General features: G+C 39.2%; 14 protein-coding genes across 14 annotated transcripts; 7 read left to right on the top strand and 7 right to left on the bottom strand.

Moving 5' to 3' along the window:
- Nucleotides 1–127: 127 nt before the first annotated feature.
- FPR4 (peptidylprolyl isomerase FPR4) lies at nucleotides 128–1,312 on the bottom strand (the record flags this gene model as incomplete). Its single annotated transcript, XM_033912285.1, has 1 exon — nucleotides 128–1,312. The coding sequence occupies one exon, from the start codon at nucleotides 1,310–1,312 to the stop codon at nucleotides 128–130; it is 1,185 nt and encodes a 394-aa protein (XP_033768176.1).
- Nucleotides 1,313–2,345: 1,033 nt separating this feature from the next.
- On the bottom strand, nucleotides 2,346–3,244 carry RPL6B (60S ribosomal protein eL6; the record flags this gene model as incomplete). The annotated part of the gene is made up of 2 exons (XM_033912284.1): nucleotides 2,346–2,861; nucleotides 3,230–3,244. 2 exons carry the CDS (start codon nucleotides 3,242–3,244, stop codon nucleotides 2,346–2,348), a joined length of 531 nt encoding a protein of 176 aa, XP_033768175.1.
- A 954-nt stretch (nucleotides 3,245–4,198) lies between these two features.
- Nucleotides 4,199–5,236, top strand: VMA6 (H(+)-transporting V0 sector ATPase subunit d; the record flags this gene model as incomplete). The annotated part of the gene is made up of 1 exon (XM_033912283.1): nucleotides 4,199–5,236. One exon carries the CDS (start codon nucleotides 4,199–4,201, stop codon nucleotides 5,234–5,236), a length of 1,038 nt encoding a protein of 345 aa, XP_033768174.1.
- A 333-nt stretch (nucleotides 5,237–5,569) lies between these two features.
- On the bottom strand, nucleotides 5,570–6,871 carry NGK1 (hexokinase; the record flags this gene model as incomplete). The annotated part of the gene is made up of 1 exon (XM_033912282.1): nucleotides 5,570–6,871. One exon carries the CDS (start codon nucleotides 6,869–6,871, stop codon nucleotides 5,570–5,572), a length of 1,302 nt encoding a protein of 433 aa, XP_033768173.1.
- Nucleotides 6,872–7,184: 313 nt separating this feature from the next.
- GMC2 (Gmc2p) lies at nucleotides 7,185–7,831 on the bottom strand (the record flags this gene model as incomplete). Its single annotated transcript, XM_033912281.1, has 2 exons — nucleotides 7,185–7,367; nucleotides 7,445–7,831. 2 exons carry the CDS (start codon nucleotides 7,829–7,831, stop codon nucleotides 7,185–7,187), a joined length of 570 nt encoding a protein of 189 aa, XP_033768172.1.
- Nucleotides 7,832–8,038: 207 nt separating this feature from the next.
- Nucleotides 8,039–9,385, bottom strand: ECM7 (Ecm7p; the record flags this gene model as incomplete). The annotated part of the gene is made up of 1 exon (XM_033912280.1): nucleotides 8,039–9,385. One exon carries the CDS (start codon nucleotides 9,383–9,385, stop codon nucleotides 8,039–8,041), a length of 1,347 nt encoding a protein of 448 aa, XP_033768171.1.
- Nucleotides 9,386–9,757: 372 nt separating this feature from the next.
- SIR3 (chromatin-silencing protein SIR3) lies at nucleotides 9,758–12,730 on the top strand (the record flags this gene model as incomplete). Its single annotated transcript, XM_033912279.1, has 1 exon — nucleotides 9,758–12,730. One exon carries the CDS (start codon nucleotides 9,758–9,760, stop codon nucleotides 12,728–12,730), a length of 2,973 nt encoding a protein of 990 aa, XP_033768170.1.
- A 402-nt stretch (nucleotides 12,731–13,132) lies between these two features.
- RPS1A (40S ribosomal protein eS1) lies at nucleotides 13,133–13,900 on the top strand (the record flags this gene model as incomplete). The annotated part of the gene is made up of 1 exon (XM_033912278.1): nucleotides 13,133–13,900. The coding sequence occupies one exon, from the start codon at nucleotides 13,133–13,135 to the stop codon at nucleotides 13,898–13,900; it is 768 nt and encodes a 255-aa protein (XP_033768169.1).
- Nucleotides 13,901–14,350: 450 nt separating this feature from the next.
- Nucleotides 14,351–16,480, top strand: SEC39 (Sec39p; the record flags this gene model as incomplete). Its single annotated transcript, XM_033912277.1, has 1 exon — nucleotides 14,351–16,480. One exon carries the CDS (start codon nucleotides 14,351–14,353, stop codon nucleotides 16,478–16,480), a length of 2,130 nt encoding a protein of 709 aa, XP_033768168.1.
- An 88-nt stretch (nucleotides 16,481–16,568) lies between these two features.
- MRPL4 (mitochondrial 54S ribosomal protein uL29m) lies at nucleotides 16,569–17,528 on the bottom strand (the record flags this gene model as incomplete). The annotated part of the gene is made up of 1 exon (XM_033912276.1): nucleotides 16,569–17,528. One exon carries the CDS (start codon nucleotides 17,526–17,528, stop codon nucleotides 16,569–16,571), a length of 960 nt encoding a protein of 319 aa, XP_033768167.1.
- A 291-nt stretch (nucleotides 17,529–17,819) lies between these two features.
- Nucleotides 17,820–18,089, top strand: LSM3 (U4/U6-U5 snRNP complex subunit LSM3; the record flags this gene model as incomplete). Its single annotated transcript, XM_033912275.1, has 1 exon — nucleotides 17,820–18,089. The coding sequence occupies one exon, from the start codon at nucleotides 17,820–17,822 to the stop codon at nucleotides 18,087–18,089; it is 270 nt and encodes an 89-aa protein (XP_033768166.1).
- Nucleotides 18,090–18,191: 102 nt separating this feature from the next.
- On the bottom strand, nucleotides 18,192–19,526 carry CAR2 (ornithine-oxo-acid transaminase; the record flags this gene model as incomplete). Its single annotated transcript, XM_033912274.1, has 1 exon — nucleotides 18,192–19,526. One exon carries the CDS (start codon nucleotides 19,524–19,526, stop codon nucleotides 18,192–18,194), a length of 1,335 nt encoding a protein of 444 aa, XP_033768165.1.
- A 417-nt stretch (nucleotides 19,527–19,943) lies between these two features.
- Nucleotides 19,944–20,339, top strand: DIF1 (Dif1p; the record flags this gene model as incomplete). The annotated part of the gene is made up of 1 exon (XM_033912273.1): nucleotides 19,944–20,339. The coding sequence occupies one exon, from the start codon at nucleotides 19,944–19,946 to the stop codon at nucleotides 20,337–20,339; it is 396 nt and encodes a 131-aa protein (XP_033768164.1).
- Nucleotides 20,340–20,694: 355 nt separating this feature from the next.
- ECM30 (Ecm30p) lies at nucleotides 20,695–24,522 on the top strand (the record flags this gene model as incomplete). The annotated part of the gene is made up of 1 exon (XM_033912272.1): nucleotides 20,695–24,522. The coding sequence occupies one exon, from the start codon at nucleotides 20,695–20,697 to the stop codon at nucleotides 24,520–24,522; it is 3,828 nt and encodes a 1,275-aa protein (XP_033768163.1).
- Nucleotides 24,523–24,637: the final 115 nt, after the last annotated feature.

Raw genomic sequence — 24,637 nt, 5'->3', positions numbered from 1 at the left:
CGCAAAAAACAGGTTTTTTACATAATAAAAAGTGCATTGGGATTGAAAAATAATATTAATAATGGAAGTAGAGATAATTGTATATAGCTTTATAGATACTTATATCAATAAATATGCATTAAGGATCCTATTTCATGGAGACTAATTTAACATCAAATGTCAATTCAGAGTTAGCCGGAATGCCGGGCAAAGCTTGTTTACCGTAGGCATATGGGGCAGGAATGACAATTCTACGCTCACCGCCGACTGCCATACCAGCAACACCGATATCCCATCCTTTAATTACTTCACCTTGGCCTAACTTAAAAACAAAAGGCTTACCCTTTGTATTTTTATCAAAAACCTTCCCGTTTTTCAACTTACCAACATATCTCATTCCAACTCTGGTGCCCTTCTTGGCATGTGGCCCCTTTCCTGTGACGCGATCCTCAATAATAATACCACCTTCTAGAAGCTTTGTCTTCGGCTTTTGTTTGCCTTCTTCCGAGTCTTTAATTGTTTCTGTTTTCTTGTCTTTCTTGGTCGTTTGTTTTTTCTCTGCAGGTTTGGCAGTTTCCTCCTCGTCTCCTTCATGTTTCCTCTTGCCATCCTTTTTGTTGTTTTTCTTCTTTTTGTCTTTTTCGACTAATTCATCAAGACGGCTCTCAATGTCACTAGCATCAACTAAATCGTCAAGATCGTCATCACCAGAGCTTAGTTCCTCATCGTCCTCTTCTTCTTGCTCTTCTTCTTGCTCTTCTTCTCCATTGGAAGATTCTTCTTCACTGTAATAGTCCTCTTCATCTTCGTCTGATTCTGAAGAATTGTCTTCTAGCGGTGTGTCAAATGGATGTTTGACGTAGTTACCGGTTAGAGAGATAGTGTATGAACCGGTGACAACGAATTGAACGTCTTCCTCTGGTGCAATGGTAATATCCAAAGCTTGTTGATATTGACCTTTTGGAGATAGGGTTAAAAGAACACATTCTTCGAACTCATCATCGATTTCGCTTTCATCCTCGGAATCTTCTGATTCACTTTGCTCAACCCTCTTACTTTTTTTTGTTTTTTCACTCTTTTTTGGTACACCTGCTTCTTGCTCACTGTCGCTTTCATCCTCTTCGTAGTCTTCATCGTTTTCATAGTCAGCTAGTTCGGGGTTTCTTTTAATTATTCTTAAAGTAGATGGCTTCTTGTCATCGTCAAAGGGCTCAGGGTCGATGGCCGCCATTGTGATTCTAATGGTAACCGGCGTTTCGAAGTTTAAAGCTGGGGTTGGGGAGTATGGTTCAACATTCAGGCTATACGTAGCCAATGGAAGCATATCAGACATATTAAAGGCGTATCTTGTGTTGTCTTTTTCTTTGTTTTCCCACCATTTAACCTGAAAAGCACTTCTTTTAACACAGTAAAATTTTCAATGCCCTTCATTTTTCTATCGCGCCAGGTAAAATTTTCGCTGTCTCCGGCTTGAGATAAAAATATACATAGGGCATCGAAGGAGCGAATTTGAGAAAGTTGATGTTTATATGAGAATACGTGATAAGGCATATTGTTTTTGCTGAGGTTAACACAGAGATAGGAACTATGATTTTATACGCAATGCCACCGGTCTTTTGCTAAGCGATTTGATATAAGAGTGTAGTAGATAAATACCAAAAAGGCACAACAGTATGCAGTACGTGATATTCGTAGTTCTTTCATTACCTAAAATGAAACTAGTACCAACACCTTCAATTTTATCTGTATAGTAAAAATCATTCTCGCCAATCATACACTTACCATTGATGCAGGCTTACATGATAAAACTTCGAGATTATTTGTCGCAGCAAGCTTTAGAGCCGGCATTGTTGCTCTTTGCCAAACATCCATTCACTATGAGCCAATTGGCCATATATTTACTCGTATGCGCCGATTTTGAAGAATTTAACGTATCCAATCGGGAAAGATTATTTTGATTTTAGTTAATGCAATAGCTAGCTAGCCTTGCTTCTCTTTCACGAAGAGAGTTTGCTTCAACATGGTCGGAGTAGACCGCAAGTATGCGATTGCAGCACGGATGAATAGATCTAGCGTAGTGGCCGAAAATGGTGACGGCCTAATCCCGAACCCTTAGATATTAATATTTATGATTTTTTGTATTTTGCTATGTAAGAGAAAAAAAAATTATAGATACAAAAAGAAGGATATAGAAAAGCACAAATAAAGTTGATAGGGAAATGAATTAAAAGAGGATTAAATTTAGATTACATATCCACTTACCTTTCCTTTATTGTCAAACAGTATTTTCAGATCAATGTATTCTCTATCAATTCTTTTTGTTTTGAAATTCAATTTTAAATCATTTATAATTTTTTCTGTCCAATTTAGAATTTCAATAAGTGTGGCTTGTCACCGTTCTTCAAAGAGAAAGAGGCAGACAAATATTGCTTCAACAATGGGGTCTTCTTGATTTCAGCCAACAAAGCCTTGTCAACAACCTTTTGATCTTCAACACGTTCGGTCTTAATTTCCTTGGTTTGTTGTTCTGGGAACAAGTTAGCTTCCTTCTTTTCCTTCTTGGTCAATTTTTCCTTGGCGAAGTATTCAACGTTGAACTTTTCAACGTTGACACCTTCGACAGAGACTTTAGTAGAGGTAGCAATGACGTAACGAGCGTTGACTCTTCTCAATGGAACACCATTGACTTTGAATGGACCAGTGACCAATAGAGTGTTGTCTTCTAGATGCTTCAAGTAAACAACTCTCTTACCTCTGAAACGGCCGGCTAGCAAGATCAAAACGGTGCCTGGAACTAGAGAGGCACGCAACTTTTGTGGGCGAACAGCCTTTCTGGTTTTCTTTGGGGCAGCAACGTCTTCGGAAGGATACCACTTTGGGGCCTAAAATTAACACATCATGATGTAAATCATATATATTGTTAGTATATTGCTCGTTTGCTTCTTTTTTTACAACCGATGGTGAGCTTGGTTTATACTGGTTTGGCACAAAGCTTCATATTACACCTAAAAAAGTCTTTGAATAGGAAAAAGTGCTTTGGACATAAGATTGATTGTTATCATATCTCTCTTTCATTTGAAGTACTATAGCTCCGCTTCTGCTAAGAATTGTCATTTTCATTTTCTCCACTTCCTACGGGAAAATATCAACTCTCTTGCTACTTTTATTCCTTGGGTAACTATATACCTCCAGGCACGTGTGCCATCTCTATAGCCATCTCAACCTCTGGTTTACTCATTTTTACACATACTTGTTGGGCAGTCATTTCGTTGAATATATTTGCTTCTCTTCCAAGTTCAAGAAAATATTCAAACTTAAATGAGATTTTGCTTGAAAATTATCTATCCACTTTTGATCAACTGCCATATTGTAGGGCCTTACACCTACAACGTTAATTGAAACTCACTCACTGTATACAGTGTAAGTGGGCGAGCACCATCGGGCCTGAGCGAGGTTTGTTTCCGCCCATGTGCTCCCTCCACTGTAAACGATCCTGAACGGAAGCGCAGTGTAGAAGGGCAGCCCAGCACGGTAGGTCTAGGTTTGGCGAGGATATCATTCGCCACCCACGTGGAGAATAAGCTCCCAGTAGCACCCCCTCATTGGCGAAGGCCTGAAAGAGACGCACAATCATAATAATTTGTCTGCCTTCCGCTTCGCAACTGAAAAACAATTTGAAGGCAGGAAAAAATGAAACATTTCACCCATACATCAAACTGTATGGGTGCTATTTTGTCTTAATTTTTATAGGCACCTTTTCAAAGACAAAGAAGAAAGAAGGGAAAATAGTATGTATATGTTAGCATGAAGTAAGGTCAGATTGATGGAATACTGTTTCCGCATACAGAAGTGCTGAAATCAGTGTATTAGATTTAGCATGCGCGTTTTCACTGATATGTCATTCATTCCAAGGGGAGATGAATGATAGGGAAAATGCAAGGATGCTCACCTTTCCTAAAGATTAATACTCTAGACCATACTCTTATCATGCAGACGCACAGTCATCAGATTCTTGTACTATGTAACTAAGCGATTTCTGCGCACCTATTGTTACGCTGATATCTGCGTACAAAGTGACGTATTTTTAAAATATCTTCTATATACTGCAAAAACAAAAGAACAATTGACCTCTTAACCCTTTAAGGTATAGCGTAAAAAGAACACCAAGAGCTACCAAAAGAGTATACCGTTCGGATCGTATTGCTAAAGTCTTGCGAAGATGGAAGGCGTGTATTTTAATATTGACAATGGGTTTATTGAAGGTGTAGTGAGAGGCTACAGAAATGGGTTATTATCTAATAACCAATACATTAACTTAACACAATGTGACACGTTGGAAGATTTAAAATTACAATTATCATCGACAGACTATGGTAATTTTCTTTCCTCTGTTTCCTCAGAGTCTTTGACCACGTCGTTGATTCAAGAATATGCCTCCAGCAAGTTGTATCACGAATTCAACTACATAAGAGACCAATCTAGTGGACCCACGAGAAAGTTCATGGACTATATCACTTATGGTTACATGATCGACAATGTAGCATTGATGATTACAGGTACTATTCATGACCGTGATAAGGGTGAAATTTTACAGCGTTGTCATCCGCTAGGGTGGTTTGATACTTTGCCCACATTGAGTGTTGCTACTGATCTTGAATCCCTATACGAAACCGTATTGGTGGATACCCCATTGGCGCCTTACTTCAAAAACTGTTTTGACACGGCAGAGGAGCTAGATGATATGAACATTGAAATTATTAGAAACAAGCTGTACAAGGCTTATTTAGAAGATTTTTACAATTTCGTTACCGAAGAAATTCCAGAACCCGCCAAAGAATGTATGCAAACATTACTAGGGTTTGAAGCTGATAGAAGAAGTATCAATATTGCACTCAACTCTTTGCAAAGTTCAGATATTGACCCCGATTTGAAAAGTGACTTGTTACCTAACATAGGTAAGCTATACCCTCTTGCAACATTTCACTTGGCACAAGCCCAAGACTTCGAAGGTGTTAGAGCTGCCTTAGCTAATGTCTATGAGTATAGGGGATTTTTGGAGACTGGTAACTTAGAAGATCATTTTTACCAATTAGAAATGGAATTATGTAGAGATGCTTTCACGCAACAATTCGCCATCAGCACCGTTTGGGCCTGGATGAAATCCAAAGAACAAGAAGTTAGAAATATTACCTGGATTGCGGAATGTATCGCTCAAAATCAAAGAGAAAGAATAAACAATTATATTTCCGTTTATTGAAAAACTTGATGTTTCTTCTTCCTTTGATATAAAGAGAAATTGGTAGCCATATGGTTTGTTTTGTCTTTTTTCCTTTTTTTTTAAGAATCAGATCCATATATAATTATATAAAATATAATTAAGTAGAAACAGAAAATTTTTCAGAACCAAAAAAAAAAAAGGATGCGAATAAGGGGTGATAACACAATCAAATAAGGCCAAGACATCCTTAGTTTGTTACAAGTAGGTCGTACTAGTGTAATAGATACTTTTTTCCTTACACCAACATCGCGAAGTTTTCAGGGAATAAATAGGAAAAGATCGTGAGGGACAGTAAGAGGAATTATAGAAATATTATTGAACTTGCTTGTCCGACTTGTTTAAGTAGGTAGCTATGGCAGCCCCCAAAAGATTACTGTGATTTAAGAATTGCAACTTAATATCAATGCTGGAGTAATATTTTATCTGCTCTCGATAAAAGTTTGAATTGTGCAGAAACGATCCGACATATCCGATATGAATAAAGTTATAATTTTTGCAGCCTGTGATGATATCAATAGCTTGTACTATTGCAGCAACATAAAATGCGGCTCTCTTGATTAAAAGACGTGCGATTTTACAAATCAATGCATAATGCTGATTTTCGAACCAAGCATTAGTAGAGTCCTCTGCCAGTTGGCATACCAATTCCCCATTGAATTCTACTGGAAAATTTTTAGGGATTATGTTATATTGCAATAGAATTTTTTTTAATGATTGCGGGAGCCACTTACCGGAGGTGACGCATTCTAGGGGCATTTCATATGAGATTCCCCCATGGATATCAAATGGTTGTAACGAAATGACATCTTTACCAATAAAGCCAATCTCTGAATTGATGAGGACATGTTTGAAGTTTAATGTCTCCTTATTATAGCTTGACGGCAACGTCTCTCTTAAGCCATCTCTCTTGAAAGGCGGCAAATATCCGTAGGGAACCTCGAAACATGCGTTTGTACCTGTTCCTATTATTAATGAGATTGAATCGTTTTTGCATATGAATTTGCTTGTTAATGAAACCGCAATTGCGTCATTTATTACATGACACACATTCATGGCACAGAAAAATTCTTCGATATTTTCCGATATAATCAGATCAAACGAAGATTGGATGAGCTGTTTCACAGTGGATCCTTGAAGAGTATTGGTCATCACAAAGCCTTTTCCCATAGCAACCACCTCACCCTTTGAATTTAAAGGGAAACTGAATGTTACGGAAACAAAAAATTTAGACGCCTCAGATGATTCGTTCTTTTTATTTATATAACCATTTGTAGCCAACCTGGTACATATTGTATAGATAATTTGATTAAAGAAATTCGAATCGACGATGTTGTAGGTAAGTTCAAAGGCATCATCGTATTCGATAACGATTTGAGGCAAAGAGATAATTGCAAATTTCAGTCTTGTTCCGCCGAAATCAATGGCGAGAATCCTGTCTTTAGGGTTCCATCGCGATCGTTTATCTGGGACCAAACACTGCGGGAGCATAGAAATCGTATTTGTCTGAAGCCGTGATAACAATTCTTCTTGAAATTGATCAACCACATTCACTATGGAATCAGCGGGTAAAATCAAATTTTCCAATTCCCGAGCTATAGCGCTTTCTATTGTCATTTTTATACCTCCTTGTTAACTTTTATTTTCTTAATTTCCTTATCTTAAGGAGTGTTGAAGGTGGAAAAGCATTTTTCTTTCTGGCTTACATTCCTTGTGTTTATAATGTTAACCGATATGCTCAGTTAACTTCCCCGGTATCAGTATCCCTGAATAAAATTTTTTGCTACCTGGCGCTAACAATATCCGGTACAAAAAGGAAAACAATATAAAAAAAATAACAAAAACAACGAAGGGAGCATGATTAATTTGAATAGAAGGAAAAAAGCAAGTAGTGAACATTGGCAATGCGAAGGGTATAATTGAGCATGACTCACTTATCATCTGTTAGTCTTTGAATAGTTTCCTTGATTTCATTTGCGGACCTTTCCATTTCAATATTTTTGTACTCTAGATGGTGCTCCTTCTTCTTCATCCAAGTCTCAGCATTGAGAATAGAGTCTCCACATCTTTCCACGTCTATTTGAAAAGCGGACTCACACCAAAGGCGTTGTTGCTGTTATTATATTTTCATTATTAGTAAAAGGGAACGTAGTAAAGTTGGGAGGAGGCCTAGTTTCTATCTATACTTACTTTTGCCAGCTTTTCCATTTTTTCAAATATTTCATCCATATCTTTTGTATACTGCTCAATAATGTTTACAGGAACGGTACAAAACAAATCCCAATCCATCTTATCCTGCTGTTGCTTGGACATCATCCCATCTTCGCTGGAGAGGTCTTTGTACGATTCTCGGATCAAACTAGTGATTTCGTTGATTTTTTTGAGCACATCATTTTCCAGGATTTGGTTTTGGAAGTTTTCCTGTGGGTTGTTAATTTGCCATTCGGCGGCTAACTTGAAAAGACTTGGTATTTTGTTGCTTACATCCGGGTTCTTTAATGAGTCGGTTCTTGACAAAGTATTAACCTGGTCGTTCTCAGATATTTTTTGTTCAGGGACTTCCGTAGTATCACTCATGGCTATAGGTATGCTTCTCTGTTCTTTATTGCTTAATGATGTTTAGTTTCAATATGATAATTTTCTAAGCGCTTAGCAGGTTTACATAAAAAAAAAAGGAAAAAAAAGAGATTAAACGATGAATGCGATTTTTTTTGGTCCTGTTATTATTATATAATTAAAAACTGGGCAAATATAGTATGCATTTTGAATATTTGGCGAAAGAATTTAAAACTGTAATGCAGATGAAGGCTTGATAATCCTTTGCATACTCTCTTCACTGTCGTTGCTTGACCGGAATCTTATGTCCTGCAATTCGAATTCCTCTCTACTAACAAATGATTTGTGTCTGTCGCTATTGCCTACACCTGCAATATGATTTCCATGATCCAAATTGGTGTTAACATTATCTGCACTATTTAAGTCATTATCAGTAGTTTTTCCTATTGTTGCCATGGTATCACTGTTCCTCATCAGTTCAGCCTCACCTGAAGTAGACTGTCGCTGTGGATAACGTTGATTGTGAGGAATTTCATCATCCAGATCTGCATCAGTAAATACACCGGCTTGATAACCCAAGAATTTATCATCGATCCCACCTCCATAAGACGTGCCATTATCGGAAATACACCATTCTAAGCCAGACCAGGCTAAGCATGACACAGAAATTAAACCTGCAAAGCACCATAGGAGGGCAAACCACGTAACTCCAAGATGGTAAGAAAATCCAAAGGCCTCTAATTCTGTGTTGATTCTGGATTGAATAGTGTAGTTAACCCAGGCAAGACTTATGCTACTTGTTAAGCCCCCAATGAAAACAACCAGCGATAGCAGAGAGTTAATGTGAACAAGTGCCCTTTCTTTGAGGGCGTTCATAAATCTTCCCTTTATGTAGTAGTACCATATCATGAAAAATAGCATACACACCTGGAAACTAATAACTGCATAGAGTAGATGTAACACGTTGGCCTTTTTATGTTTTAGGCTCTTCATGTAGGTCGTGTATGCAGAACTCTCTGCCTGTTGTGAACCGATTTTGTTGTAGGCATAATCCAAAATAATATCTAAACCTAAGTTTTCTAAAACCTCACGATAATCAAAAAGATAGTCTGTTCCTATGGTACTGCAGCTGCTTTTAGTAGTCGAATTCTTTACGCTATGCATATTTCCTTCAGAGTCAAATACTTCCACCATGGTGTATGTCGAATCGCATCTCCCATAAAGCGACACTGTGATGTACTGAGGAACATTTTTTATTTGACTTTCGGTGTAAGCAGTTAGTATATACAGTTCAGATGTTGTTAGGCCTACGCCATTATTTTCTTCTGTAGACGTCGATTGCTCCATAGATTCTCTCAATACGGTAAATAAACCCGTCGTAATATCAGCAGAGTAGGTATCCAGTCGCGACATGTACAATGTTCTTGGCGAGGAAAGGGGTCCAACAGTCAACGCTAACCCGAAAGAAATTATGAGCAATGTAGTCCCTAATCGTAACCATTGTACCACTTTCTCTAAAGCTGTAAGGTTCTGGAACGGCCTGGCTATTAAATCTCGTATTCTTGACATCTTCATTTATTTTCGATTCATTAGATATGCAAGGTATTCGCAATAACTGATATACAAAGCAATGGCGTAAATGAAAGTAAGTAGCGAGTTAATAGAGTTAAGCAAACAATGAATCCAGGATGATGAGTATTTGGGGTGTCTGTTTATATGAAGTCCGAAAGATTCATTTAAAGTTAACCATATTATGTATCAATCTAAATAAAGAAATAATCGTAAATTTTCATCGCATCAGTAATATTACCGCGAAAACACTATTCTTTCCAAAAAAGTTAAAATAAACATATTGGTTGAAAAAGAAGTACACATAAGCACTCCTTTCATCGCTCTTCCAATAGGGGTTTGCGAAAGTGTTCTGTTGTAGCGATTGGGTTGGCTAAGATGGCTGAAACATTAAAAGATCTAGATGGATGGCAAGTTATCATTACAGATGACCAGGGGAGAGTTATTGACGAAAACAATAGAAGAAGATCAAGAAAAAGAGGAGGAGAAAATGTGTTTCTGAAAAGAATTTCTGATGGATTGAGTTTTGGGAAGGGGGAGAGCGTAATATTCAACGATAATGTGACGGAAACATATTCTGTCTACTTGATCCACGAGATCAGACTCAATACACTAAATAATCTTGTGGAGATTTGGGTTTTCTCTTACTTAAGATGGTTCGAACTCAAACCAAAGTTATACTACGAACAATTCAGGCCAGATATAATGAAGGAAAATCATCCCGTGGAATTTTACAAGGACAAATTTTTCAACGAAGTAAATAAGAGTGAGTTATATTTAACTGCTGAACTATCAGAGATTTGGCTTAAGGATTTCATTGCAGTTGGACAAATACTTCCAGAGTCACAATGGAATGATAGCAGTATCGAGAAAATAGAGGATAGAGATTTCCTAGTACGTTATGCATGCGAACCTACTGCAGAAAAGTTTGTTCCAATTGATATTTTTCAAATCATAAAAAGAGTCAAGGAAATGGAACCCAAACAATCTGATGAATACTTGAAAAGAGTATCTGCACCAGTGAGTTTGAATAAGACAAATAGACAGGTAATACATAAGATAGGGCTTGAGAGATCTGTAAAGAGACAGCAGAGACTAGCAAAGAAACCTCCAATGAAAGAAATTAAAGTCGAACCCTCTTCTGATGACGATACAAATAAGGAAAATGTATCGTATAAGCAGGGAACCTCAGAAATGTATGGTTCACAGTCTCCCGAAAGAAAGTCTTTCTTTCTTAATAGCTCATCAGCGTCACCTACAGCGCTAACATCACCCACAGATTCTTCGAGGATTGTACAAAAAAGATCTATATCAAAGGAATTGATCGTTTCGGAGGAAATACCAATAAACTCCTCAGAACAAGAATCCGATAATGAAGAACCAAGGGAACCAAACATTGAACTTCAGCGAAAATCATCTGTGATTTCAGCCCAACCGGAATCAAAATTGGAGAATACATCTACAGAATTTATTCACCGCCAAGAGAATTTTGTACATGAAAACAATCCACCAAGAGTAAGTGATGATAGTGAACTTGAAGAGGAAACAGATGGATTTACCTCCGAAAGTTCCGGTGAAGCAATAATCGCAGTAAATAAAAGACGTGGGACTCATGGAAGCAAAATGAGCAGAAAAACTAAAAAAATCCACATTCAAGAAACACAAGAGCTACCTCAAAATGACGACACAGAAACAGATAACGAGATAGAAGGAAATGGAAAAATTGGAATGCTCATGGGTAGTACCAAAGACAATAGTATTAACAATAAATCTATTCCAAGAAAAGGTAATGCCAAGATGATTGATTTTGCTGCTTTGTCAAAGTTGAAAAAAAAATATCAGATGATTTTAGACCGATTTGCTCCAGGTAGTCAAGTTATAGATTTGTCTCAATTGAAGAGAGCAAGAGACGAACAGTCAAGTCTGGACGTTGCAAGCCTCGAGGATAAGCTTAGAAAAACACGTTCCACACCTGGAAAGGAAACCATTCTGTCAAAGCTTAATGGTAAGATCGACTTAGAAGAATTAATCAGGGAATCATTACGAAAGAGAGAACTACAAAAATCACAAGTCGAGGATTTCATAAAACTATTTCTTCCAATGTACGAGAGTTTAATGTGTTCTCAAAATAAATTATTTTATGTGGCCAATGCAGACGATTCTACGAAATCCAGCCTAGTGGATGACGTGATGGATGAGCTTGTAACCTCATCAGTTCAAAAGGAACTACCCATTTTCGATTACATTCACGTCGATGCGTTGGAATTGACAGGAATGAATGCATTATTTGAGAAAATATGGTCCTCCATCTCTAAAGAAAACCTATCTGGTGATATATCACTGGAAGCCTTAAACTTCTATATTACTAATGTTCCGAAAGCAAAAAAGAGAAGGACATTGATATTGATCCAAAATCTCGACGACCTACTGAATGAAAAGATATTACAATACTTTGAGAAATGGATTTCTTCGAAAAATTCGAAATTATCTGTCGTTTGTGCAGGCGGACACAATGTGATGATTAAAGAACAAATAAATGTGATGCCCTCGTTCAAACCACACTTTACTGAAATCATACTTAATAAGGTAAACAAAGATGAATTGCTGCAAATGATCATTACGCGACTCAAATCTTTATTGAAACCGTTCTACGTAAAAGTAAACGATAAAAAGGAAATGGCTATTTACAATAATATTCGTGAAGGACAGAAACAAAATATACCAGATAACGTGATAGCAATCAATCATAAGATCAACAACAAAATCATTCAACTGATTGCAAAAAATGTAGCGAACGTAAGTGGTAGTACCGAAAAAGCTTTTAAGATATGTGAGACTGCCGTAGAAATCTCTAAAAATGACTTCCTGCGGAAAGGTGGTCTACAAAAGGGTAAACCAGTAGCATTCCAGGAGATGGTACCACGCTATTTTTCAGAAGCTATTAACGGATTCAAAGACGAAACTATCTCAAAAAAAGTTATGGGAATGTCTCTATTGATGAGGACATTTTTATACACCCTGGCACAAGAAACCGAAGGCACGAATCGCCACACGCTTGCTCTGGAGACTGTCTTAATTAAGATGGTGAAGATGTTGCGGGACAACCCAGGCTACAAAGCATCAAAAGAAATTAAGAAGGTCGTATGCGGTGCCTGGGAGCCTAAGATAACTATAGAAAAACTGAAGCAGTTTTCTTGGATAAGTGTAGTTAATGACCTGGTGGGGGAAAAATTAGTCGTTGTGGTACTTGAAGAGCCAAGCGCAAGTATCATGGTGGAGCTAAAACTTCCTTTAGAAATAAGTTACGCTTTTTCGATGGACGAAGCATTCAAGAATGCAGACTGCATTTGATCAGCAACGAAAATCGTTTCATTTTTTCCCTCATGGGTATGCTTACATACATATATAGTCTCTCCTGTATTCCTTAATAATGTAACCATAACTTACAAAAATCCTAATTAAAACTGCAGGACAGTTTTTGTTATGAACCCAGACCCATTGGAAGGAGTAAACCCAAACATCTACTGCGATTTTTGTTTTGACTTTATGAGAACCTTCAAATTTTTTTATTTTGCTCTACGGATTCCCTCGCGTCACCGTCCGCTGGAAATTCCAGGACTCTCTCAGCAAGCGTAATAATATACCCAAAATGACTAGATGTTACAATTATTCTATTAAGTATGAAGGTGTTTACGTTGTGAGTTTTGATATTAAAGAAACAAAACAAGCACACGAATAACCAATCGTTTAATCATGGCTGTCGGAAAGAATAAGAGACTATCCAAGGGTAAGAAAGGTCAAAAGAAGAGAGTCGTTGACCCATTTACCAGAAAGGAATGGTTCGACATTAAAGCTCCATCCACTTTTGAAAACAGAAATGTTGGTAAGACTTTAGTTAACAAGTCCACTGGTTTGAAGAGTGCTTCAGATGCTTTGAAAGGTAGAGTTGTCGAAGTTTGCTTGGCTGACTTGCAGGGTTCTGAAGACCACTCTTTCAGAAAGATCAAATTAAGAGTTGACGAAGTCCAAGGTAAGAACTTATTGACCAACTTCCACGGTATGGACTTCACTACCGATAAATTGAGATCTATGGTCAGAAAATGGCAAACTTTGATCGAAGCTAACGTTACCGTTAAGACTTCCGATGATTACGTCTTGAGAATCTTTGCTATTGCCTTCACCAGAAAGCAAGCTAACCAAGTTAAGAGACACTCTTACGCTCAATCTTCCCATATCAGAGCTATTAGAAAGGTTATCTCTGAAATCTTGACTAAGGAAGTTCAAGGATCTACCTTGGCCCAATTGACTTCCAAGTTGATTCCAGAAGTTATCAACAAGGAAATTGAAAACGCCACCAAGGACATTTTCCCACTACAAAACATCCATGTTAGAAAGGTTAAGTTGTTGAAGCAACCAAAGTTCGATGTTGGTGCTTTGATGGCTTTGCACGGTGAAGGTTCTGGTGAAGAAAAGGGTAAGAAGGTTACCGGTTTCAAGGACGAAGTCTTGGAAACTGTGTAAAGGAACCAATAAGAAAATAGAAAAGAAAGGAACAGGAAAAAGGAGTGATGCATATCTTATTTTTTAAGTCTTTTTTTTCGATTTTAATTTTTTTAGTCTCTTTAATAACTCTCTATTCTATGATGTCATTAACCTCGTCAAAAAGATAACTCTATAACTATACTACTGTATACAATATTTGTATAATTTTAAATCATTTTTAAGAACATATATAGCAACATGACTGATCTTTTTTCCCCTGTGTCCAAACAGGTACATCTATTATTGTATGTGTGCCCTGTTGAAATTTTTATTACTGTTTCGTAAAGATATTACAATTTATTGAGATCGTGAGGAAGAGGCAAGATGCTGAGAAAAAGAAAAACCAGGGAAAAGAAAAGCCATCGTAAATAGACAATAACTGGTTATATCAGTGCGTCTTGATAGGTGAACGATAAAGTTGCAGTAAAAATGTTGGAAGAGCAATTATATTTATTAGCTTGCATTTTTGCATCTAGAGCTGACACGCATAACATCAAAAAGTTGTCTACGAAACTGGACCCACAATCCGATTACTTGGACATCCTCTGTGTTTTGTGGCCAGAATTAGATGATCCAAAAAACCTTTTGTTTCTTTGCGAACCAGAAGAGATGGAGCAAAGTCCAGAAGGGGAAGAAACAACTGACGAAGAAGTGGTAGTAGGGCTATTGGAAAGTGACAGCAGTTTGATTCCATTAATAGAGATTGATACTACAACAATATCTAGCAGATATCGCGAATTGCAAGAATTCATAAACAATAAACTCAATAACAAAGCTTTAGAGAATTTTGAAGGGTGGTTAAGGGAAAGGATCTTATTATGTAATGAGATGATACCTGAAACACCTTTATTCTATTCTGTACTATGGGAAACTGCCAAATCAGGAGTGCTATCTACAAAGTTTATGGGATGGGTAGAAGGAGTATTAAAACCCTTGGACCACCTGAATAAACGGCTTCATCTCATATTCAAAATTAACGAATGGGAAGGAATGCCCGATAGCAAGTTATTCAACATAATATTTGACGGTGTTGAGGACCTGCAAGACGACAACAATATAGCAAATGTTATTGAGAATGAATTGATTCCCACTTTATCTTACGGGAAGAAATGGGATACTTTCATTACTGAATTCTTCAATAAAGAGCGGTTCTCGTTAAAATCTGATACTAATTACCAATTGTTCTTAAAGATCTATTATAGCCTCGAAAAAAAATTGAAAGATAACAGTGAAGTATCCAGAAACTTGCAAAGTAATGTGGTTGATATATTATTCAACAATAGTGAGAATCTATTCAATTTAACCAATTTAATTCATAAGCTTGATGAGTTATGGAGTATCTTGAGCGGGTTTCCCGATGACATTAGGATAAAAGAGCAGAAAACTGTTACTGCTTTAGTACTAAAACAATTTATGGAATTCTTCACCAAATGTTCGACTAAATTTTCCTTCAAGGAAATTTTTGCCATAACACAGGAAGAAGGATCGGCTCAGTTAGCACATTTTACGTCTTTGTGTCATGAAGAATTCAATAAAGCCAACGATATTTCCCTTTTCTTGCAATCCATGTATGAAACGGTTTTGGACACTAACAAGGATGACAAAATTTTCACCCGAATTTGTATGGATGATAAACTATACAGCATATTGGAGATTCTTTTACAAATGAACGAGTTCGTATATATTGAAATGGTCATAGAGAGATTTCACTACAGTAACAATGCGCAAATATATGAACTATTAGTGAAGTTCTTTTGGCACTTCTTCAATAACGCTTCTAATGGACTACGTAAAGAACCTGAGATGAGGAAAGCTTCGCAAACGTTACAAATACTTCAAAAGTATATGCCGCAACAGGCGGGTACAAGTCTCACCAAACTGGAAGTATTACTTGACTTATCAGACAAACTATCACATTATTCCATAAACTTAAATAAGACGCATAATGGCGCAAGAGATACCGCGTTCAAACCAAGCAATATTCTAGAATATAAAGATTGCCCTCTCGATATAATTTCCAACTTATTAGAGCTGAATCCGCGATTGTATAAGGATCTCCCCACCACAAAGGGCCTGTTATTCGGAATTTACGACAGCTTGTCCATTGGAAAAGAAGGCCAAACCGGTAAAGTGGAAGTAGATTTGATGATATTACATATTGACTACGCTTTAGTGAATCTAGATTTTGACACGGCATACGAACTGGGCAAGCAAGTGTTTGAGTTTTGTCAAGAAAGAAGCCAACAGATGATGAAGACACTAGGCGATGAGCATTGGTTAACATTTTACCAAATGGGGAAATTTGTAGATCCAAATTGGATGGATAACGAAATTCCCACGGAGATAATCATTTTACAGATGAGCATTCTGGGTCGCTTACTGGAGGTTTGTCCCCTTGAGGAAGTCGAAATTGTTACGTCGCAATGGAGCACGCTAGAATTGGAGTTAAGCGCCCGTGACTTGGTGAGGGACAAGTACGCACTGGATGGACAGAACGGGAATAAGAGTAGTGTAGGCGGCATTGCCAAGGAGATTTTCCATAGCGTGACTAATTTCTGATTACAGACAACATATAGCTATATATATAGGTGCGTGTATGTGTGTGTATATATATATATATTTACAGGGGGGAGGAAGCCCATGAGGGTCATGCAGTTGCTTGTTCCATGGAGCTTGCACGAACCAGTTGTTTTAAGTATTTCCTGACGGTAGGAAGTTCGTCTAGTTTAGGGACCTTATTGTCTGGGGATTTTCTCAGGTCTTTGATGGCGACGCAAGCCTCTTGGACGGAATGAGGCTCGAAGTCGGAAGTAAACAAGATGAACGACTCGCCCACGTCCGTAATCGGTTCTTGTGACAGTTCCGATATGAGATCATTAGAGTCCTTGAATCGCTGTAGCTTTAAGTTTGCCAAGAACTTGATGCCGTTGATGAAGCTAACATCGACTGTATTGTCCTGGATGGTTTCTGATATTCCGAAGATAGCCAACTGGAACCGAGTGAGCATGGAGGCGACTTCGTCGTCCGGGATATCCTTATTCAAGAAGTGATCGTTGGTCAAAGTATCCAAATACTTTTTCCTTTCCAATTCGTCCTTTAGAAATTCGCGCGAAGTGGTATAGGCCAGCTCTCTCTCGTTAAGTACATGTCTGATTTGCCACATGGTGGTTCTGATAGATTTGGAGAGGTCACTGAATTCCTCATGCGTGGACCCGATGATGTTTTTTAAAAGATGATTTTCACGAGCAAGCACGTTTTGCTCCCTAAGGCAGTTGTACCAAAGGGAATGTAAGTCGTTAAAGGACTTGTGTCTCAACTCTGGGATGGTCCAAGGTCTGATATGGCTGGAGGGCGGCAAGTCGTCGGCGGACCTGATGAATTTCTTGTTAGAGAAGAACTGCCACAGCGGGTGATCGTCGGGACAGCGTAGGTTTGAAGTAGTTGGTAGGATTGGTTCGGTGATCCTCAGGTTATTGGAGTGGTGGGTCAATTGGGTGGGCGGTCTTATTTTCTCTTTGGGAAGTGCCGGCTGTTTTGGTTTAGGTTTGGTGAACTTAGTCCTAGCACGGAGAGGTCCTCCTTGGGAGTGGAACGATCTCTTCCACATTCTTGGTGTTTGCGGATTTTTTCAAGCCTTAGAGATAGTATGGTACTCTCTTACGAAGGTTTGATAGTTTCAGGGCTGTTCTTTTTATTGCTGAATTGATTTTTTTCTTCCTTTTGATGCGCCCTTTTGGCTATCCGTGGTATGTGATAAGTCGCGATATTGAGAGAAGAAAAAAACCAAGAAAGCCAAGCTTTGAACAAAACAAGAGGCAGGATGTTTTCCTTCCAGCAACCAATACAACAGAGATAGACACAGACACACATACGCACAGCATCACACACACTAAAGAGAATGGATACGCCTTTGGATTTACTGAAACTGAACCTCGACGAGAGGGTGTATATCAAGCTACGCGGGGCCAGGACCCTGGTGGGAACGCTACAAGCGTTCGACTCGCACTGCAATATCGTGCTGAGTGATGCAGTAGAAACCATATACCAATTGAACAACGAAGAGTTGAGTGAGTCCGAAAGACGATGCGAGATGGTATTCATCAGAGGAGACACAGTGACTCTGATCAGCACGCCCAACGAGGATGACGATGGTGCGGTGGAGATATAAGCAAAGAGGAGAAGAGACAAAAGGAAGTGGTACGTACTTTTTTCTAACTTTTAGTATATTAAAAATGTGTAAGATATAAAAAAAAATAAATGCGTATTAATATTATAACAGATTGATACACTTGGCCATGGTTTCGACACCGGTTTGCAAGTCCTCTTCAGAGATGACCAAAGGAGGGGCTAATCTGATGATGTGATCGTGTGTGGGCTTAGCCAAGAGGCCGTGGTCCTTCATCAATAGACACAAGTCCCAAGCGGTCTTACCGTTGGCTTTCGATGGATCGATGACGATGGCGGTAAGCAGTCCCATACCACGCACTTCGGAGATGATACCGTTAGACTTGGCTTGGAGTGCTTTCAACTGGGCGATAAAAGAGCCGCCCAGTTGGGCGGCTCTTTGGCACAGCTTTTCGTCGCGGATGACCTCGAGGGCAGCAATGGCAACGCGAGAAGCCAAAGGATTACCGCCGAAAGTAGAGCCGTGAGATCCCGGGGTGAAGCAAGACATGATGTCATGAGAGGACAGGACACACGAGACGGGGAGGACACCACCTGAGAGAGCCTTACCCAACAGGACGATGTCGGGCTTACACTCAGTCTTGTAGTGATCGTAGCAGAGCAACTCACCGGTTCTACCGATACCGGTTTGAATTTCGTCAATGATCAATAGGACGTTATGCTTACGGCATAATGCGGAGACCTTTGGGAAGTAGTCTGCGGGAGGCACGACAATACCGGCTTCACCTTGAATTGGTTCTAAAATAATGGCGGCAACGTTCTTACCTTCAGGGGATTCCAAGATAGGGACGAAATCCTCTGCGTGGCCGTATCTGATCTGGTGCACGGAGTGACCACTGGCAACGTTGGGCACGAAAGGCCCAAAATGCAACTTGGAGTCCTCGTAGTCGGTACTCAAACTGATGGCACCGAAGGTTCTCCCATGGAAGTTACCCTCAGCGCCCAGGATAATGGCTTTATCCTGAGGGATGTTTTTCTTCATGTAACCCCATCTTCTGGCCAACTTCAGAGCAGTTTCAACGGCCTCTGCACCGGTGTTCATAGGCAAAACGGTTTCGAACCCGAAGAATTCGGTGACGAATTTGGCGAATTGCGCGTAAACGTCGTTGTGGAACGCTCTGGAGGACAGTGTTAGTATCTGTGCTTGATCCGTCAAAGCCTTGATAATGTGAGGATGGCAATGGCCCTGGTTCACGGCAGAATAAGCGCTGAGGAAGTCCAGGTACTGCTTACCCTCCGGGTCCCACACATGTGCTCCCTTTGCCTTGTGAAAAACTACGGGCAAGGGGTGGTAGTTGTGGGCGGAGTATTTGTTTTCCCATTCGATGGTTTGCTTGGAGGAGAGGGTAGCTTCGGACATTAGTGTTGTGGTTCTGTGCTGCTGTGGTGTCTTGTGGTATTTATTGTTACAGTAAGACATAACAGCTAAGACAGGACGACTCAACGTGCGGTAGCCCCCAATTTATATATGTAATCGAGTCAGCCTGTCAGCCGCTAAGGGCAAGGGCACGCGACTACGGCGTCGGCGGCTAGCCGCCCGCTAACGGCAGGGGACGCCAGGTCCTGCCGTTAACAGAGTGCAGCATTCGCTCGCGCGCACGTTTGCGTGTGGTGTGTGGGTCCTGTTCCGCATTTTAGGGCGGCTCGTACCATGCGCTTTTTCTTCTCGTTTGTTTTGTGTGCTTTTTCTTTTTCCCGCCAGTGGGGTATTTATTTATCTAGTAGCAACAGGCAAGCATTGGAGAAAGAAAACAAAGAAAAAAAAAAGAAACAGCAAGAGAAACAGAATAAATTACACTCTCTACACATACACCAGTACAAGACCAAATAAAACGTGATGGACGCACAACTGGAATGGGCTAGCAGCCTTGTCCCAAAGAGACAGTTTCAACAACAACAACAACAGCAGCAGCAGCAGCAGCAACAGGATTTCCAAAAGGACCAGTTGATGACTGTGGGTATGCGGATCAGACAGCGGGTCGACCAGGGTTATGCCTCGAGGACGCCGAGCACGTCGGAGGCCTCGCTACAGCCGGGCGTCATTAGAGATTACTCGAGCGTTATTGTTCCGCAGTTTACAAGGTCGCCCTTGCCCACTGCAAACTCGCTACCACCTATGCTGATAAACCAGAGAACCATGTCGACCGAGGCATCCTCGCTCGAGAAATGGGACGTCCCGGAACCTGCCGCGGAGCACGAAACAATGGTTAACGGGTCCAAGAGAAGACTTTGATAAACTTGCCGACAATTCTTTATTTTTCTTTTTTTCCTCTTTCCCTTCTCTTTTATAGACACTTTTTATATAGTCTTTTCTCTTGTTCGCCCATTTTATAGAAAAATATAGCAAATAATAAAAACTATCGCAATTGCTTTTGCTTCAGGGGTTTTTTCTTTGCTTTTCCGCCGGTTTACGTACTTACTTTCGGTGTTTTTTCTCTCGGTAAACCTGCGAAAAAAAAAAAAAACCTCTATTTATTGAGTACACAACATACACGTACAGACAGATAAGCAAACAAACAGGAAAAAAAGCTAATAGAGAAAGAAAACATACAAACTAAACATACAAACTCTCCCTTAGACTATGCATAATGGGGAATACTGACTCCAAATCCAGTTCGATCCTACTGAACCATTGCATCGCTCTGGTTCGACCGGAGGACGCGGATGCGTCCTCGCCTTCACCTACGTCCTCGCCCCCGCCCTCCCTTTCAGCTAGTGCTGACCCGTTGAGCTTAAACCTGTCAATCTTCAAACTAGAAGCTGGGCCTGAAATTGAAGCGCTGTTTGGCGACAACCCGGACGTCCCGCTGGACACCGTCTTCAACGATTTTTACTTGGACTTCATATCAGTGGATGTGCAGGACTTCAGCATTAACTCTAGTTTCAAAAAAATCCTGCACATTATCGCTAATTTGAACCCACCTAATTTCAACAACTTGATTGTCTTCCTTTCGCTTTACATTATTCTCTCCGCAAACTCCTTTCCCGCTTCCCGTACGGGACTTCCTTCTTCGCGGCTTATCAACGCCATAAAGACCCTCTCTATCCTCATACCCATTTATTTTGACCGGATCAAGTCTAGCACGCAGGACCATTACGATATTTTTTGGGCTACGCAACATGAAATTGAGGGTCTTCCCTTGCAAAACATCCCATTGGGAGAAAGACTACTGCTGGCGATCTTGAAACTGGCTTTCCAAGAGAATTTCACCACTGCAGTGACCGCCCACCCAAGCGAATTGTGGGAAATCGGCATCTTGACCAATTCCAACAAATACCACTCGCTACTGAACATACATCATCAGTGGCACCTTTTCGCCAACAGGTTGCTTCTTTTACGTCTGTTGTCAGCTTTATTTTCTTCCGACTTGTACACGAGCGGCAATAAACAGGACATAAACATGTTTCTTGTCTACTGGTGCACTCAAATGCCCAAGGACAAAACCATTCAGTTCGCTTCCTCGCTATTGAATTGCACAATGCGGTTCGTACTCAACAACAACAAAGATTTCCAGAGCTTAAAGACCAATTTTTTCAGCTCCGACGCCACTGCAAATAATTGGCAGACGCTTTATTTCCAATTCGTCCAATCTTGCCTGCACGTCTTGAATCTTTCCATGTCGTATAAGGCTCAAGACAACGTCATCACCATTTTCCTCACTCAATTGCAGCGAGAGTACGATTTGAAATTAATTCTGTCCAGTTTCATCAAAATCTTCAAATATCCCATCGATCTCGCCATAGAACAAGAATCGAACATTTTCAACTTCACGAACAATAAACCCGTTGATGCCAGTAGAAGGAGAGCAGTGTCGACGAGCGCCCACGATAGCAGTACGTCTCCACATGCTTCATTGCCCAATTCTTCTTCGGCGGCATATCATACCAAGTCGCAAACAAAGGCACAATTGCCAGACATTCATCCTTTGTTGATACCTATGACTATCCTCATGACAAACTTGATTGATTGCAATAAGTGCTTTCAAAATTATTTTGCAGACAAGTTTGCAAATAGATTCATCATTTTTTCCATTTATTACTTGAAGTATTATGATTATTCATCTTTATCGTCGTCTTCATCGACAATACGCTCAAATTCTTCTACCACGAGCAATGGCGCATCTAAAGATACGAGTGACGAGCGTTCTATTGTGGAGCTGAACGAAAATAGCGTTTCTCAAATCTTGTTACCTTTACTCGATCATCTTCTGTTGATTTTGACTTCCAAAAAGCTTGTTCTCTTCAAGATGTTACAGACTTTCAACCTTAATTACTATACAAATAATCTGCCAAACTTTTACAAACTCTCCAACATCAACGGCGATATTAATAATTTAACATTCAGAGATTTCACAATCATACAGTTATCAAATTTGATCTTGGACAACATTAAATTGAATCTACAACCAAATCCAATTTTTTATGAACTGATTTACAATCTGTTGCCGATTAATGACGAAATTTTGACCAGTTCTCATAAAAATGATGATTCGCATGACGATTTGATTCTCTTATCAGCAAAGAAGAAATCTGCATCACCAAGTGCTACCGCCTCTAGTCATACATCTTCGTCCAAACTATCCTACAATGCTGCAATGTCCCTACTTTACGTTCTTTCCAAGTCATCAAATAAGGTTTATTTGACCACTTACGCAACTCCTGTGTTCAAGACAAAAGACATACCGTATATGATATCACCAGGTTTCAAAATGGATTTATTGTCGTTATTATTAAGATCAATCACAATCTTTTTCACCTTGTATTTTGACGATGCAGAAAACCTGCTATTTGCCATGGTAAGACATCAGTCCATAACTCACCAAATAAATGACTCTATAAATTCCATTTCCAAGGCTTTAGACATGAATCCAAACTTAAATTCCAATGTCATGAACCTGAAACAAATGGGATTCAATAGGAAAGTTCAATGGAAGGATTTTTATCAATTTGAAGAAATAACAGACCTGCCTCAAGTTAATCTATATTCTTCTGCGAACCAACAACATCAGAACCAGCAACAAGGTCAAAATGAAAACCGGGGCCAAAATCAAAATGAGGATCAAGGTCAAGATAATGAATCGCCAATTCCTTATTTGCTTTTCAACCCTGCGTCATTGGAAAATGAAACATCGGGGACAGTTAAACATATTTCAAGTATGAATCATGATAAGAACTATCAAGTCATTGCATTTATTGATTTCAAGTCAGATTCTAATCTGAATTTGCAACATCAATTGGAATATTGGCCACATAGACCTCAATGGCCTACACAATTAACATTTACCCACAAATGTAAAAACCCCAAGTATGAAAACTTTAGCGAAGTTTGGTCAGGTACTGTTTATTTACAGATTCTTTTGCGTGTTATTAAACAAATTTTGTCGAAAGTTCCTGAAATTCCGAGGATCAAATCGGTGCAATATTTCGAAACTTTATCGAAACTATCGGCTCTTAGATCTGATATATTAGCTATAATTCATCCTCGGTTACCACTGGATGTTCGACGATTAACAACTTTCCAGCCTTTGTCAATGCACACCGATGATAAATTGTTAATGTGGATCCATATCGCCACATGGGCAAATATATTCACACAGACGTCATTTAAATATGAGGAAACCTCCTCGCGTGAATTGAGACAATTCGAATCGCTTTTGGATGTTAGTATTGACGAATGTGACGGTAATGATGTTACAAAGCCAACAACAGATCGTTTGGGATACATACGAAGATCAAGAGGTCAGTCTTCAGTAAGTTTAGAGAGAACAATAAGCGCTGGTTCAGGTGTAAGCACCCCAACAATGGCATTAAATAGAACAAAAAGTAATGGAAGCGGCAATTTAATGAATTATTTTTTTCAGAACACAGCACAAAATCACTTCCAGCATTTAAGATCGTCTTCGTCTTCATCCTCAATTACTTTGGAGAAGACTATTTCTAATAGTTCTTCAATAAGAACAAGGCCAAATTCTCATCATGTTGCTTCTGAAACTAATAATAACAATAATTCCGCTAACAATAATAGTAACAACAGTAGCAACGGTGGATTTTCGTTTTTCAAATGGAAATGGGGTGGGAATAACAGCAGTGGTAACAGTAATGACACTAATGCTGGTCAAAGAGATGAAAATAATGGTGCGTCAACCATTACTGATGATTTGAATAGTTATATGTTTGAAGAAGAAATAAGTCCTGGCGTGGTCAACAATATAATCGAGAATAACATTTGGGTTGGAACCAATATTCGACTATTTAAGATCGCAAACTTTAGAAAGGAATCTTTTTCATTCCTGGAAATGACATCCTCTTTTTTCAAGAAATTCAAGTTCATTAATAGCGATAATGACAACTATAATAATAACGAATTTGATGATAATGCACAGTTAAGATATACCTCTAGAGGGTTGTATAGATAGACACCAGTTTCGACAGTCACAAAGAAGAAAAATAAATTATTCACGTAGTTAAACATCTACCTGATGATTATTTATATACAAGGATTTTTTAATTTAGTATTTCTTTGCTTCTTAT

This window comes from Saccharomyces paradoxus (genome assembly GCF_002079055.1).
Source record: "Saccharomyces paradoxus strain CBS432 chromosome XII sequence".
NCBI classification, from domain to species: domain Eukaryota; kingdom Fungi; phylum Ascomycota; class Saccharomycetes; order Saccharomycetales; family Saccharomycetaceae; genus Saccharomyces; species Saccharomyces paradoxus.
The sequence above is the reverse complement of the archived record's forward strand: the minus strand, read 5'-3'. Positions and strand labels throughout refer to the sequence as shown.